General features: G+C 35.9%; 2 protein-coding genes across 6 annotated transcripts in view; one reads left to right on the forward strand and one right to left on the reverse strand.

Annotated features, from left to right (window-relative positions):
• Positions 1-574: 574 nt before the first annotated feature.
• On the reverse strand, positions 575-15,813 carry LOC135197275 (sulfotransferase 1C4-like). 3 transcript variants are annotated; one of them, XM_064224392.1, is made up of 8 exons: positions 15,663-15,813; positions 4,255-4,443; positions 3,943-4,088; positions 3,485-3,695; positions 3,200-3,326; positions 2,857-3,023; positions 1,991-2,117; positions 575-1,491 (listed from the first exon to the last, which is right to left on the reverse strand). In XM_064224392.1, the coding sequence occupies exons 2-8, from the start codon at positions 4,420-4,422 to the stop codon at positions 1,463-1,465; spliced, it is 975 nt and encodes a 324-aa protein (XP_064080462.1). In that variant the 5' UTR covers positions 4,423-4,443; positions 15,663-15,813; the 3' UTR covers positions 575-1,462. The 3 variants fall into 3 exon arrangements, with proteins under 3 accessions (XP_064080462.1, XP_064080464.1, XP_064080463.1); XM_064224394.1 differs by having other exon boundaries at positions 4,255-4,440; positions 15,663-15,810; XM_064224393.1 differs by having other exon boundaries at positions 4,255-4,474; positions 15,663-15,793.
• Positions 15,814-17,476: 1,663 nt separating this feature from the next.
• The window catches only part of LOC135197276 (uncharacterized), a 134,182-nt gene continuing 134,107 nt past the window's right edge, over positions 17,477-17,551 (forward strand). For 2 of the 3 annotated variants that reach the window (XM_064224395.1, XM_064224397.1), the window contains exon 1: positions 17,478-17,551. This exon is cut by the window's right edge and continues 64 nt beyond it. The gene's annotated coding sequence lies outside the window, so the exon portion shown is untranslated. The other variant, XM_064224396.1, reaches the window with a different exon arrangement.

Raw genomic sequence — 17,551 nt, forward strand, 5'->3', positions numbered from 1 at the left:
TCGCTGCTGTTCGGGTTGAAATCTGTTCCTTTATATCTTTTTTTACTTAACAGTAAAGTAAGAAATGCTCTAGGTTTTCAGTTCACGTCTTCACAATATAAACATTAACTGTCTTCCCCTTCTGTCTAGCTCTGCTAATCAACACAATATTTTCAGTGCTTTTTTTTTTTACTCACACATCGTATCATTTCTACTCAGTTTCACTTACATAGACTGAAGCTTTGTCCATTCAACGGCTCCTCAGTTTCTAAAGTTTTTCTTCAGGTTCTTGTAGGTTTGTCATCTGTGTAATAAATATACAAAATAAACGTTTGTATATAATAAAATCCGCAGATAACAGAACGTTATACAAATAATTTGACGTAGAAAAATGTCAGCTGAAACCACTTATATTAGTGGATATAAACAGTAATTTAAAAAAGGCCATAAACAGAGGTCATGTAGAAAATCATAGAGGAAAGGGTTTTAGAGAAGAGGTATTAAAAAAGAAAGGATATTTATGTGAGCAAGAGATAAAGACACGAACGAAATAGACAAATAACGCACCATTAATAGGTCAAAGAAAACAAACGAAGCCATTGTTTTTTTAATGGTGATGAAATTACATATGAAATATATAAGTTTTTTAAAGTAGTTTTTTCTTCGTCACTGAGAAGATTCTAACAAGATGAACAGACTAAAGGGCCCTTTTCTCTCATGTCATCGGAGTGATGAAAGAAAATGAATATAAAAAGAAATAGTGAAACATTATGCTTTAAAGTAAGGTCATTCATGGTGACCTGACATGATCCTTTGGTTTTATTCTAGGTCAAAGTTCAGAGCAAGACGAAAACTTGAGCAAAAGCGATGTGGGAGTTGCTTCTTTGTAAATCTTGCATTATGGAAGACATATCGATGACTGAATAAGTTAGGGTTCGTTAGTTTCAAGAACCTTTGAGAACAGTGAATGAGAAAGGCATACAGCTTTACTAGGTCCACACGAAACCTTAATTATAAACAATGACCCATTTACAAAGCAAGTGACTAGTTAGAGAATTAAAGTCTGATTAAGAACTCCTTTGTAAAAATAAACAGTTTCTGAAGACTTTCCTAAGCCTCCCTTCACCCCTCTCTCCATTTCAGAGTATTTGCGCCTCCCATACTTAGACTTATTTTGGTATTCCACCAGATACCTTGTGGAAGGCACATTCTCAAACGACAATTGGTTTCACAAGTTCTGCAGACCATTCTCATCCGGACTGTAATCAAATTCTCTGTCTTCCTCTTTGTTTCATGAAATACTCAGCTTGGTTTTACATGGGTTGGTGCTTGACTTGCACGTCAGTAAGGAGAGAGAGAGAGAGAGAGAGAGAGAGAGAGAGAGAGAGAGAGAGAGAGAGAGAGACTAGGCTTCAATCGAAAGTCAGACCAAAATTGAATCGTTTTCCACACCAATCCTTCAGACGTTTCTGCATTGCTGGGCTCACTTCTTCTTCCCATCTCCAGTCTTTCCTGGAATTGATACGAAAGGTGAACATATTAAACATATTTTGATATCTTGACAGATGACGTGATGCGAGATGCATTTGAATTGTGTGGTCAATAGAAATGTCGTGAAAGGAATGGGGAATGGTTAAAGCTTACAGCTGCTGCTGTGTTTCTTGGTGATAGTGAAGAGAATCTACAGATACTGGTGAAAATGTTTTAAATTGAAAGGAATGGGGAGTGGTTGATGCTTACAGTTACTGTAGTGTTTGTTGGTGATAGTGATGAAAATCTATGGATACTGGTGAAAAATATTGAAATTGTTTGCAAACAAAGTTGAAAACGATTGCTAGCTGAAGTATGATGATTATTGGTATAAACAGAAGGCAGGAAGCTATGTATGGTAGTAAGCATGGTTGGTTTAGCCTATAACATTTTTAAACAATTTAGAGAGAGAGAGAGAGAGAGAGAGAGAGAGAGAGAGAGAGAGAGGAGAGAGAGAGAGAGAGAGAACTTCTTCTCATACCTTGTCTAAAGAATCCTCCATCTTTCTTCAGGACCTCAGCGTCGACAAACTTCGATGTCTCGCTTATGTCGAAATCGAATATGGTTTTTCTGTTCTTCATGGCGTCGAAAGTGGTGTGTTTCTTCACCTGAAATTCGGAATTAAATTGCAGAAACCAATACGAAGAACACATCTACACGGGACCTTGAGAAGGCAGAGAAGAAACATAGGTTCACACGCAGATTCAAATGTCAAATGAAGTGAAAACGTAACGCTATGTTTGGAATGGTGACCTAAACGTAAACAAGCTGAGGTGCCGTTGCATAGGTAAGATTTCTCTTTAGAAACTCAATTGAGCAGAGTAGTAGTAGTAGTACTTTATCTAAGAGCCGTTGCAAAGGCTTTTCAACTCCTACTGCTTTTATTAATTACGAAAAATATTGTTAGTGAATCTTATAAAGTTTTGACGGCTGAAATAGCACCATGTACATTTCTATGACTGTTAAGTGTCTATTTATTCCACTAAACCTTTATGTCTGTCCCTATCCCCTTTTTTCATTGCAAAATGTGGAATAGGCTAATTCTCTGTAAACACACGGTTGGTTACTACAAAGATAGTTTGTAGCCAGATGCCTTGTATTATCACAAGGCATCAGTGACACACGTTTAATAATAATAATAATAATAATAATAATAATAATAATAATAATAATAATAATAATAATAATAATAATAATATTTATATTACTGTAGAGATGGCACTTGGTATCGAATACGACTCAAAATGTGCAGAGAAGAAGAAGAAAAGTAAATTTGCAAGCAACCCATTCAGAGGCATCTAATTTCACCTTCCACTCGAACAACTGGCTTTATTCTATCCCACTCACGTTCTCCAGCTGCTTCTCGTCGAGTCTGGTCCCCAGGAACTCGTTGAGTTTTTGGAGCTCCCCCGTGATGTCAGATTTCATGTCCTCGAAGCAAAGGATGTGCATGTTGGGGTGGGTCCTTTTCTCCCAGGCCTCTTTGACGTGGAGCCAGTAGGGCGAATAGACCACTGATGGAGGAGGATATAGAAAGGACAGAAGCTTCAATAGACCTCCAATAGAAAAAGGAGAAATAGATGATCTAGTCTCTTTACTAGAGTATCTCTCTCGGTGAAGGGCTTACATTAAGAATTCAAGACTTGTTAGTATACTCAGATAAACAAAAGCTTCTTCTTCCTTTTCTTACAATCATCGTTCAGGAAGAGTTCGGAAAAGTCCTCCAGCGTCCCCGTGAACTTCATCTCGTTGAAGAGGCTGCAGTGATGGTAGTAGGACGTAATGACGTCACCAGGATTACGCATGACGTAGACCACCTGGAGGAGAAACGAGACAACGTATATTTTCAGTCCTATCTCTCTTCTTACCTCTGTAACGCCACACCCAAAAACTCCCGCAAGAAAATTGAAAAATCCAAACGAAGACCTTTATCACAGCCCACCATGAAAGATCATGAAACTATAAACGAATATACCTTTGCCACATCCACTAACATAGGAGGCAAGAGCGAGAGAGGCAGGTGCGACTTCAGGATGCGGGGATGGTCCTTGCAGGCCGCCCCCATTTGCCAGTACATCCCTTCTTTGGGGTCCTTGCCAGGACACACCTTGTGGAATTCTTCCAAGGCAGGCTCCATCAGTTTCTCCAACTTGGGCGGGACTTCGGTCGGGAATAGCATGTCCAGGCTACGAAAGTTAAGAAATTATTATTATTATATTATTATTAATGGATATACAAACTAAAGAAATTCTTACTTATCAAACAGATTTCCTTACTGCGATAGACAACACTTTTCACTCTGATAAAGCGTTTTCTTGTGTACTCCATTTTATCAGTTTCCCTTACTCCATAAAAGATTCTGTTCTTTGTCAAAGTTCCTCCTATACCCTTATCAAAGCATTCTGTTTCCCTCCTTTACAGAACTATACTCACTCTATAAAGGGCGACCGCTTCTCCAGCGACACCGTCTGCTTTGGGTTGTCTAAATCCGGGTTGAATATCATCGTCCACAAGATTTCCTGGGTCCAGGTCGTGCCCACTTTTGGGTAGGTGACGAGGAAGACATCTGTTGGTCGTACCTATTGGAGAAACAACAAAGGTCTTAGCTTAGATACTGTTCACTTGTAAACAAAAGTGTACTTAACTTTTAGCTAAATGTACAATGAGTTTAAAGTTTATCTGTGCCTTTCTTGAAAGATTAATAATAACTTATGGAAAGCAATAAAACAAAATAGCTCCACCCACTTCGAAGTTGTAGAGGTGGTCGGCGTATCTGCGATACTGCTCAGGGAAGACCCACCCCCCTGGGGACAGGCGAACCAGGCCTGTCCTGTAGGGCGGAAAGTTCCTCGTCAGTCTCTCGAACTCGTCTCCCTCCAGGAGGCGAGCTTCGTGGCCGCTTGCTAGGGACATCTTCCACCCTCTCACTCACTCCTCAGTTGGAAGGGAAAGGTGAGATGGAAAGCTGTAAGATGCGTGTTTGATAGCAGAAAGGGGCAGCCTCACTTGCTCAGTATCAGCTTGATAATCATATGTGATTGGTAATGTTTCCCATAAATGAGATGATAAGTCGGCTTAAACTATTTTTTTAACTACGTGATTTATTCAGGGTAATGTATCTTTTAAAGAAATTATATTACCTGACATTAAAGTCAGCACTCTTAATAATTCGTCTATCTCATTATTTTTTTCTACATCTGGAAACTGTGACAGATCAGACCAACATGATAAACATGGGTCTAAAAGTGACACGTAACATAACAGCATCAACAGTACTAGTCTTGTTTCCTTATCTTATCTTTAACTAAACCCACTAGTAAAGATATGGTGTTGCGTCCTTCGAATGGATAAATCCCTACGTACAAATTTAGAACACTTTTATGTATATATATATCTCTCATAATCTCTTCAGCAGCAGATGATAAAAATTATTTTGATAAATGCCGTCCTGTTTGATATGATATCCCTTGAATTATGACATAATTTCTCATCATTTACGAGATGGAAAGTATAAAGAAAACGATATATATATATATATATATAAAATATATATATATATATATATATATATAATATATGTATATATATATATATATATATATATATATATATATATATATATATATATATATATATATATATATATATATATAACTGAATCACGAAAGTTTGGAACGTCATAAATCCATAAATAAAGGTATAAGCCACGAAAGAAAAATAAACAACGGAGTTTCTGTAAGATCTTTCGACTCAACATCCTTTACTCAGCAGACAAACTGACTTACATGAGGAATTGACAGTACAGGAAAGGTCATATAACTGACAGATAGGGGTTATAAGGAGATTAGTACCCAGAATCCGGCACACCTGGAGAGTGAGTAACCTTTCCAAACAAGCATAAACATGGGCACAATTTAAAAACAAAAAGATTAATCCTCAGACACAGGGACAAGACAATTAAAGGATTATACAGGGCGACAGCTGACCAATTCAGATCTTCGGTAAACAAAAACTTATTCACAATACATATTAAACATACATATACAACAAAGATATCTCTATGGCAACATATTTGTATTTAAGTCTGTAATTATATCTTTGAGGTCATTCTTAAACATGTTACAAATACAAGGGTCTAAATGAAACAGGCCACGACTAATATTAAAATTACAATGGGAAGTAAGTTAAATTATGACAGATTCTAAAAGATTTCGTGATAAGACATCTTTTGATCTCGCAATTACTGACCTACCAATCCAATTTATCCGGTGGTTGTTTTCACTTAAATGAATGAATATTGCATTAGATGTTTGCCCAGTTTTTACAGAATATTTATGCTGGTTTAATCTTACTTCTAAGCCCTTGCTCGACTGTCCGAGATAAAAAGAGGGGCAGTCCATACATGGAATTTTATATATTATGTTGTTGCTTTCCCTGGGGCCAATTTTTATTAACATTCCTTTTAGTGTGTTATTATAGGGAAAAACAAGGTTGACCTTAAAGGCTTTTAACAATGATTTAATGGTTTCAAATCCGTTAAAATAAAGCAAACTGAGAATGTTCTTAGAATTTTCTTTCTCCATGTTACTTACACTATCAAACTTTTTGTGGGCTTTATTATAACAAATATCTAATATATGTGAAAGATAACATAAATCTTTCCCTATTTTTCTTATGTATTCAATTTTTAAATTGTACCCATGTTTATGCTCTTTTGGAAAGGTTACTCATTCTCCAGGTGTGCCGGATTCTAGGTACTAATCTCCTTATAATCCCTATCTGTCAGTTATATGACCTTTCCTGTACTGTCAATTCCTCATGTAAGTCAGTTTGTCTGTTGAGTAAAGGATGTTGAGTCGAAAGATCTTGCAGAAACTCCGTTGTTTATTTTTCCTTCGTGGCTTATACCTTTATATATATATACATATATATATATATATATTATATATAATATATATATATATATATATATATATCTATTTATATATATATATTAGTATATATATATATTATATATATATATATATATTATTATTATATATTATATTATTATATATTGCTACTTTCAAAATGCATATATCCCCTCTTTGACTGTATAAAATGTTGTGTAGAATTGTGCAACATTTTTTCAGATTCCTAGATAGCTTAGAGATAGGATTTTTTAAATGTGTGTTCAGATTTCTGCATTACTATATAGCAATAAAAATAATACATAGAATGTAGAAAGAGAGAGAATATCTTTGTCCGTTCAAAGCTAGAATTGTTTCAGTAACTTTTCATCTCCTTGAGATTAGAGGAACTCCGAGATCTCTGTTTGCTTTCCTAATCTGTCAACACGTTTGATTAGAGACCTCGAGTCTTCATTGTGTTTTGGGATTCTGTCATCACGTATGATAAGGGACTTCTGCTTTGTTCGATCGAGTCGAGTACGTGTCTTTTTGAACAGACTGGTCCTCATAACGCGTTATGTCTCTGTCAAAGCCACGTGCAGATTACACATTTTGTATGTAAAGTTGCGTAAGATTTCAAAGCTTCTAGAAAGAATTGTTGCCCAAAACGTTTTGTGTCGTCTCCACTATCCAGCTTCCGAAAGGAAGAGAATTCATTAGATCTTAGATACTCGAGCGTTCAGATCTCTCTCTCTCTCTCTCTCTCTCTCTCTCTTTCTCCATCGCATAGCACTTTTGATTTTAAAGTAACCTAAACGAACGATTTCGTACTTATTGAATGGTCACTCGTAACTTGAGAATTTCAGATTTGATATTTCTTAGAGTTTATTCAGGGTAATTTGTGTGTGGGAATCTGAACACACATTGTTTTGTAATGGCGTCTGGTTTTGTGAAAGTGTGAAACAAGCTGCAGCAATGGTATACCAAAAAGGTAAAATGTGTTATATTTTTATTAATTGCAACTAATAACTGATAGGAACAGTGGTTAGGTAAAAACTAATAACTGATGGTTACAAAGGTTTGGTAAAAACTGATAACAAATAGTTACAATGTTTTGAGTGAAAAGATTTACACTTTTACACATTGCAAATTTTTGTGTTTTGTGTTTATTCATTTGAAGTGATTTTTATGTTTATGCATTTGTCTCCATTTTCTCTTTGAAGTGTGCCTTTTTATTTCATATTCTGTGTGATTAATACTTTTTGAAATTTTGATATTTTCCACATTTTTCTGTATTTTCATTTGCATTCACAATTTAATTAACTTAGCTATTTTCATTAATTAATCAGTGCACAATTAATTAAGTTTAACACTTGTGAATTAGTTTGCATTTACTTAGAATTCTTTTCAAGTTTTATTATTGTTTAGCACTTGTGAATTAATTTCCAAATTTCAATTATTGCCTAGCACTTTTGAATTTTGATTGAATTAATTTTCTTGAATTTTGTGATAAATTAATTTTGATTTAATTCTACTTAATGATTCAAGAATTCATTAAACTTTACTTTGTTTTCAAGTAACAGTAATGTTCCCTGATACTGTGAATTTCACTTATAGATTTTTGAATTTAATAATAAATTTTTGTTTTTAAAATTTTTATAAGTGTTTTCATTTCTAACTAGTATATTTGCATTTTATTATATTGATATTAGGTAGAAACATAGAGTGGTGATGGATCTGTTTTCTTTCAATTAACTTGAAGTGACTTAGAAACCAGGGAAGTACTTAGACTTCTGAAATCAGGGAAATACTTAGACTTTTAAAGTTGTTGATGGAGTGATGCCTTTGATTAATTTAATTACTTACAAGATTACCTCACACCTGTTTTGATGAACTTAGTCTGATTTTCTGCAATACTGGTAAGTTGTTAAGGGATCACTGTTGCCTTTAGAGTATTCAGTCGTTTAGTACCTGTGATGAGGGTTCAGGTGTGAGGTATCAATTAATGAATGGTAAGTGTGGTAAACCAGATATCTTGGCACTTCGTCACAAGTAATTAATGGTGCCTCAGAGACCAAGGAAAGCAGATTTCATTATCCACTCTAGTATATACTGGTGGTGTTAGGGATATATTTTGTTAGGCAGAGGTGACCATATAGTTTTTTTTTTTGTTTTGCATTTATTGTATTGAATTGTAAGTTGATAACTAGAGGGAAAATGGCTCAGTTCAAAGTTCAGAAATTTTTAGCAGCCCCTTCCATCCAAGTGTTATCTGAAACCACTCTGACTAAGCAACAGTGGAGCGCTTAGCAGTGGTGTGTGGTGGTTATGTGTCTACTAGTATGGTAAAGGCACAAATAAGATGTATTGCTATTGGAATCATTGATAAACTCTGGTTAGAATAACTGATGAGATGAGTTAGAATTGGCTCAAGAGTTGTTGAATGTAGCACGTGCTGATCTCATAAATAAGCAAGCAGAAAAGAAAGAGAAAAGTGATGCAGAGTTAGAGCTTAGACGCATTGAAGCAGAAGAGAATTTGATTAAGCTAAAAATGCTTGCTGAAAAAGAGAGAATGCAAGCTGAAAGAGAAAGAATAGACAGGGAAAAACAAGAAAGAAGAGAAAGAGAAGAAGAAAAAGCAGCAGAAGAGGAAAGAGAAAGGATAAAAGAGGAAAGAGAAATCGCAAGACATGAAAGGGAAAGGAATTGGATAGCTAGATCCACATTACCTGTAACACCATCTTACCTAACCAAGGTAATCAAGACCTCGTATTTGATGTAGTAAGAGTACAGAAGTTAATCCCTAAGTTTACTGAAGAAGCTCCAGATGAGTTTTTTTTATCACTTTGAGAAAGTGGCTTCAGGTATGGGATGGCCAGAAGATAAATGGTCAGTTTTGCTACAAAGAGTCTTGATTGGTAAAGGGAGAAGTGCTTATCTAGCCTTAACAGCTGATCAGTGTAAAGACTACAAGGTACTTAAACGCAGTGTGCTACAAGTTTACCAGATGACCCCAGAGTACTACAATGAAAGATTCAGAAATTTAAGAAAAGATGAGAAGGGAACATTCTTAGATTATGCTTACAAACGTGACAAGTGTTTCAAACGTTGGGTAGAAGCTGCTAAAGTTAAAAACTTTGGATGAGTTAGAAGAGATTACTTGTTCTTGAACAGTATCTTAAGCGAATTCCTTGAACATATAAGAGCCTATTTGAGAGAGAGAGAGGTGAAGAAACTTGACAAAGCTGTGACACTGATTGAAGATTACAATATAATTAGTAGTAAACACATAATTACAATGTCAAGTACCAGAGTCAACCAATGCCCAGGTTTTAAGTCTTATCCAAATAACATGGAACAAAATTTAATGGGAAACCTACAAGTGATACTACCAAGAGTACACAAGGTAATACAACTCGGCAAGCTAATGTGAAATCCTCATCCAGTTTTTTCAACAAGACAATTACAGAAACCTAATGTTGTCTGTTTCAAGTGTGGAGAGTAGGACACTACAGTCGAGAGTGTTACGGGAATCAACAGCAGTCAAAGCCAGTTGGTCAAGTAGTGAACAGGTGAAACAATCTACGAAGAGCAGTGTGGGAAAGAATCAGACTCCAGAGAAGAATGAAACTAAACAAGCTGAATGTTTAGCAACCAGTGGAAATGTTACCTCAAGCAGTGAGTGGCTTAGCAATGTGGAGGCTTTTAAGCCATATATCTATGAGGGTATGCTGTTAACTCAAGAAGGAAGTGTGCAGGTACCAGTCAAGATATTACGTGATACAGGGAGTAACCATAGTGTGGTAGTACGTGGTTCTCACCCTCAGTTGGAGAAGAGTCTCACAGGAGATTCAGTTATTTTGAAGGGTATAGGAGGAGAGGAAGTAACTTCTACATGCCGCTTACACCTGTCATGTGAGTTTGTGACAGGAATGTTGATTTTGCTGTAAAAGACTCACTGGCTGTGGAAGGTGTACATGTTTCTGTTGGGGAATGAAGTTGGTGGTGTGCCATTTATTCCTTGTCCTGTAGTGACAGACAAACCACCTTGAGGATTAGTCCTACAGTAGAGTTGGAGAAGAATAACCCCCACCTGTTTCCTAGTTGTGTAACTACCAGAAGTATGAAGAGGACTACGACTGCAAGTGAAGAAACTGAGGATTTACACACCCAAGAAGGATCAAGTGAAGGATCTTTGTGCTTAGAAGAATTGTTCCAGGAAGTGATGTTTCCCATAGTGCGACCAAGAAGAGATTTCCCAAGAAGATGAAGAAGACGACGACAAGAAGAACCTGATGTTCCTGAAGAGACTCGAGTAGTGAAAGTGTTACTGAAGACAGTAGTGAAACTACAGTCACTGAGTTAGCAGATATTGAAAATTCAACCCTTGAAGTTGGTCAAGTAAAAGAGAGAAGCTAATGGACTTGCAGAAGAAGGATGCATCATTAACAGATTTGTTCTTCAGAGTGTTTGATCGAGAAGAGATGCAACAAACTCCTACCTGTTACTATCTGAAGAAGGTTTGCTGATGAGAAAGTATAGACCTACAGATATACCAGGAGATGCTGTATGGGGCGAATATCATCAAATTTTGATTCCATATCCGTTGAGAAAGCAAGTGGTTGCAGTAGCTCATGGGTCTGGACATATGGGAATCAGGCAGACTGTGGAGAAGATCATGAAATATTTTTTCTGGCCTGGACTTCACAAAGATGTTAGCAGGTTCTGTCGTGAGTGTCGTACCTGCCAGATAGCTGGAAAACCGAATGAAACCATCAAGAAAGCCCCCCTACAACCTATAGAAGTTAGAGGAGAACCCTTTAGCAAAGTGACTATAGATATGGTTGGACTGCTGCGAAGACAAAGAAAGGAAATGAGTATTGTTAACATTAATGTGTCCTGTGACAAGATATCCAGAGGCGATCCCTGTTTGAAACATATCTGCCAAGATAGTTGCTGAAAAACTTGTGGAGTTTTTCTCAAAGTTTGGTATACCAGAAATAGTACAAAGTGACAGATGAACAAACTTTACTTCAAAGTTATTCCAGGATGTGATGAATTTGTTAGGAGTGAAACAACAGTTATCCCACTGCCTATCATCAGAAACTCAAGATGCCTTGGAAAGGTTCCATCAGACATTGAAAAGTATGCTGACAAAGTATTGTTCTGAGTCAGGAAGAGAATGGGATGTTAGTTTACCATTAATGTTGTTTGAAGTTAGAGTGCTTATCAAGAAAGTATGGGATGTTCACCTAATGAAATGATTTTTGGTTGAGAAGTTAGAGGACCGTTGAAGATTCTTGCAGAAAATTGGGAAGAAACTCAAGAGGAAAGCTAAGGAGAGTATTTGAAGAACTTAAGGAAAACGTTGAAAGAGATTAGGAAAATTCTCTTTAGAAAACTTGAAAGTGAGTCAAGAGAAAATGAAAAGGAGATTTGATGCTAAGACTAAGCTAAGAAGTTTAAAGTGTTGGTCAACAAGTGTTAGTGTTCTTAGGTGTCAAGAGATTTTCCCTCACTAATAAATTTCAAGGTCCTTAAAAGATGAGAAGTTAAGTGATAGAACTTATGTGATTGAAAACACCAGAAAGAAGAAGAAGACAAAGGAAGATACATGTGAACCTCTTGAAACCTTATTTCTCAGAAACTAAAACTGAAACTGTGTCAGTACAACCCAAACAACTTTATCTACAGACGATGATGGCTACGAATTGGGAGCTGAAAGCAAGATGAATAATTCTTCAATTTTGGAAAATTTGGATGATAAACTGAAACATCTGAGTGTTGAACAAGGTGAAGACTCAAGTGAAGTAATTAGAAATTTCCCAGAAATTTTTACAGATGTGCCTAGGTGTACTGATCTGACCAAGCATGAAATCAAGATTCAAGAAGATGGAAGACCTTTCAAGCAAAGAGTCTATCGCTTATCACCGTATCATCAAGATGTTTTGAAGAAGGAAGTTGAGTATTTGCTGCAACATGGATTAGCAGAACCCAGTTCAAGTCACTTCAGTTCTCCATGTGTTTTAGTGAAGAAACCAGATGGTTTATTTAGGATGTGTACTGATTATAGGAAACAGAATTTCATCAGTGTAGCTGACAATAATCCTTTGCCTCTTATAGATCAGTTACTTGATAATATTGGGCAAGCCTAGTTTGTTTCCAAGATAGACTTCTTGGAAGGATATTATCATATTCCCTTAGATGAGAATGCCAAGTTGCTGTCAGCTTTCATTACTCCTTTTGGACTGTATCAGTATATTGTTCTGCCGTTTGGTCTGATGAATGCACCTACAACATTCCAACGAGTGATGGATCAACTGCTAAGATCGATAGAAGAAGTAGTATACCTGGATGACATCGTGATTTACTCTACAACATGGGAAGAACATCTGAATATTCTGAGGAAAGTTTTCAAGAAACTTCAAGAAGCAGGAACTAACAGTCAACCTAAGAAGAGTGAGTTTGGAAAGGCAACTGAGCAGTATCTTGGGTTTTGAAGTTGGGAAAGGCCTTCTTGCGCCAGTAAATTGCTAATGTAGAAGGTATCCATCCGTAAGGCTACCCCACCTACTAACAGGAAACAGCCACAGAGATTTTTAGGCATGGCTGGATTCTATCGTCGTTTCTGCCCAAATTTCTCAGCCGTAGTAGCTCCCTTGACAGACTTAACTAGTCCCAAAGCTAAGTTTGTTTGGACTCCAGAGTGTCATAATCCTTTGAGAAGGTAAAAGCCATTTTAACTTCAAGACCAGTACTTCAAGCTCCAAGACTTCGACAAGAAATTTGTGATACAAGTTGATGCGTCGGACTGTGGCATTGGAGCTGTTCTACTTCAAGAAGATGAAAATAACATCTACCATCCTGTGTGCTCCATGTCTACAAAATTGAAATAACATCAGAAAGTATACTCGACAATTGAGAAGGAAACTTTAGCCTTAATCACAGCATTGAAAAATTTGAAGTGTATGTGAATAGACCTAGGAAAGAAGAAATTTTAGTGTTGTCTGATCACAATCCACTATCATTTATCCAGAGAATGAAAAACCATAATCAAAAGACTGACCAGGTGGTCTTTGTGCCTGCAACAGTATAACTTAAGAGTGCAGCACATTAGTGGCAAAAACATGTGGTTGCTGATTATTTATCTCATTGCGAATTGTTGGATTCAACACAGTGACTGTATAAAATGTATGTAGAATTGTGCAACATTTTTTCAGATTCCTAGATAGCTTAGAGATAGGAGTTTTAAATGTGTGTTCAGATTTCTGCATTACATATATCAAAAGAACATATAACGTAGAATGTAGAAAAGAGAGAGAATATCTTTGTCCGTTCAAAGCTAGAATTGTTTCAGTAACTTTTCATTTCCTTGAGATTAGAGGAACTCCGAGATCTCTGTTTGCTTTCCTAATCTGTCAACACGTTTGATTAGAGACCTCTCGAGTCTTCATTGTGTTTTTGGGATTCTGTCATCAGTATGATAAAGGACTTCTGCTTCGATCGATCGAGTCGAGTACGTGTCTTTTTTGAACAGACTGGTCTCATACGCGTATGTCTCTGTCAAAGCCACGTGCAGATTACACATTTTGTATGTAAAGTTGCGTAAGATTTCGAAGCTTCTAGAAAGAATTGTTGCCCAAAATGTTTTGTGTCATCTCCACTATCCAGCTTCCGAAAGGAAGAGAATTCATTAGATCTTAGATACTCGAGGCGTTCAAGAATCTTCTCTCTCTCTCTCTCTCTCTCTATCTCTCTCTTCTCCTCTCTCTCTCTTCTCTTTCTCCATCGCATAGCACTTTTGATTTTAAAGTAACATAACGATTTCATACTTATTGAATGGTCACTCGTAACTTGAGAATTTCAGATTTGATATTTCTTAGAGTTTATTCAGTGTTATTTAGTGTTTTTTGTGGAATCTGAACAAACATTGTTTTGTAACGGCGCCTGGTTTTGTGAAATTGTGAAACAAGCTGCAGCAATGGTATACCAAACAGGTAAAGTGTGTTTTTTTATTAGTTGCAACTAATAACTGATAGGAACAGTGGTTAGGTAAAAACTAATAACTGATGGTTACAAAGGTTTGGTAAAAACTGATAACAAATAGTTACAATGTTTTGAGTGAAAAGATTTACACTTTTACACATTGCAAATTTTTGTTTTGTGTTTATTCATTTGAAGTGATTTTTATGTTTTATGCATTTGTCTCCATTTTCTTATTGAAGTGTGCCTTTTTATTTCATATTCTGTGTGATTAATACTTTTTGAAATTTTGATATTTTCCACATTTTTCTGTATTTTCATTTGCATTCACAATTTAATTAACTTAGCTATTTTCATTAATTAATCATTGCACAATTAATTAAGTTTAACACTTGTGAATTAGTTTGCATTTACTTAGAATTCTTTTCAAGTTTTATTATTGTTTAGCACTTGTGAATTAATTTCCAAATTTCAATTATTGCCTAGCACTTTTGAATTTTGATTGAATTAATTTTCTTGAATTTTGTGATAAATTAATTTTGATTTAATTCTACTTAATTGATTCAAGAATTAAACTTTACTTTGTTTTCAAGTAACAGTAATGTTCCCTGATATTGTGAATTTCTTTCTTATAGATTTTGAATTTAATAATAAATTTTTGTTTTTAAAATTTTTATAAGTGTTTTCATTTCTAACTAGTATATTTGCATTTTATTATATTGATATTAGGTAGAAACATAGAGTGGTGATGGATCTGTTTTCTTTCAATTAACTTGAAGTGACTTAGAACCAGGGAAGTACTTAGACTTCTGAAATCAGGGAAATACTTAGAATTTTAAAGTTGTTGATGGAGTGATGCCCTTTGATTAATTTAATTACTTACAAGATTACCTCACACCTGTTTTGATGAACTTAGTCTGATTTTCTGCAATACTGGTAAGTTGTTAAGGGATCACTGTTGCCTAGAGTATTCAGTCGTTTAGTACCTGTGATGAGGGTTCAGGTGTCTGGCTTTTGTGAGGTATCAATTAATGAATGGTAAGTGTGTAACCAGATACTCGGCACTTCGTCACAATATATATATATATATATATATATATATATATATATTATATATATATATATATATAATATGAGAATGCATAACATAATCTCGTAAGTAAAGCTCTCCTATAGTAACTATAGTCTATAACTTCTCTCTTCAGTCACACCATATTCTAAGAGCTCCTAATCCCTTATCTAAACATAAAAACTAATTCAACTCTATTGAAATAATTACCTTAATTAATCTTAAGAGTAGAAACCAGCGAAGTTTACCGAGCGAAGAATTTGAATGTGGTCCTTTATAAGAAAAAGTTTGAAGTCGTACTGACGAGGAATGTCTGAAGCAGTTTCGTTGTCCTTCACTTTTGTATTGTACTTTAATACTCATCGTCTCAGTTACCAGTTAGTCATTTTTAGGACGATACGAGATATAAAAAACCGATAAAAACTCAAAATAGTAACTTCTGTATAACTTGTAATCTATTTTTTTTTCTAAGTAATGGGTTTTAGTTGTTGGTATCTTTCGCAAAATCACTCGCGACTTACGTTTTTTCTTAATTATTATTATTATTCATGCCAATATACTGGATAAGACTGAATTGCAACCGTGATATCTGCCATGGCTGCCTATCTAATCATGTAGTACTAACCACTTTGTATCCCGTGATAGATTCGCTCCTACGCCATAAAAGATCTTATTCAGAAAGCTAAAAAAATACTTAAATTTAAAAAGTTAATAATTTCTCTCTTTACATTCTCTCAACTCCTTCCCAACTAAAACCATTTGGGAACTAAAAAGCCCGAGTGGAGATAAGCAAGGAATTATTAGGCCTACACATTCAATGCTAGGTAGTGGATGTGAATCTGGTTAGGTCTATATACATGCAAAACTCAATGAGTGGATGAGAGAGAATTTGGTAAGCCCTATAAATGCGAAGTTCAATAACTGCATAAGAGAGAATTTGGTTAGTCCTATACATGCAATGCCCAGTGAGTGGATATGAGAGAATCTCCCATCACGCCATCTGTAAAGATGTTAAATATCAAGATATTTAAATATGTTTAATCTCTTTGCCTTTCGTTTCAATTCCAGAAACGACTGCAGATGGGAAGAAGTTGAGCCCAGAAATGCAGAAACGTTTGAAAGCATGGTGCTCTCTCTCTCTCTCCTCGAAAATTGGTTCGACTGCGTTTCGTGTCTTCTCTTTACAGGCCTTTCGGAATGTAAGCAATGTTGTGGCTGACGGAAGTGTTTGCGCAGACTTTCGACGCGGGAATTTATATTGCGTAACGTTGGTCTATAATAGTGTCTAGAGTCTAGACTGTTTATAGACTGTAGACTATCGTCCAGGATTGATTTTCCTTTTAAAGGTTTTTGGGTTTTTGGTTCCATAGGCCCTAACCTTCCTGTGTGTGTGTATATATATATATATATATATATATATATATATATATATATATATATATATATATATATATAGTATGTATGTATGTATGTACGTATGTATGTATGTATGTCTGACCAGCAAAACACACAAAGATCCATAGAGATTAATTCCCGGATATGTGTTTAGATAACATAAGCCTTCATAAACAATAACATTAACTGAAACAGGTTTCGTCTTTAAAGAAAAAAACAAAAGAATAGTAAGGACACGACATCTTACGTAATCGAATTACAGGCCGCCAAAACTTGCAGGTTCCTGTCTAGACAACATTGCACGGTACAACGGTTCCGCACTTAGTGGGAATCTATAGATCAGGTGAAGAAATACCGATAGCCAGAACCGTGACATCGTTTACAGGCACCAAAAACTTACAGATTCCTGTCTAGACAACATTCCTCAGTCAGTATAAACCACGTTATATAATGCGAGTATCGATAGCCAGAGTTGTGCAACCGTGTATATCTTGGATTTTGTAACGATGTCACTGTTCCGCACAGAATATAAATTATATATAGTAGACCAGGTCATTCGGTAAGGAGGTATCGATAAGCCAGAACTGTGACACCGTGTAAGCTTTGGCCGTTGGGCCCTAGATGGCGCACCTTTCTTCGTTGCCCCGCCCACTCTAGTACAACAGCACATGGGGCCCTTTAGACTATCAACAACAGAAGGGGCG

Source organism: Macrobrachium nipponense, chromosome 18 (assembly GCF_015104395.2).
Source record: "Macrobrachium nipponense isolate FS-2020 chromosome 18, ASM1510439v2, whole genome shotgun sequence".
Taxonomy (NCBI): Eukaryota; Metazoa; Arthropoda; class Malacostraca; order Decapoda; family Palaemonidae; genus Macrobrachium; species Macrobrachium nipponense.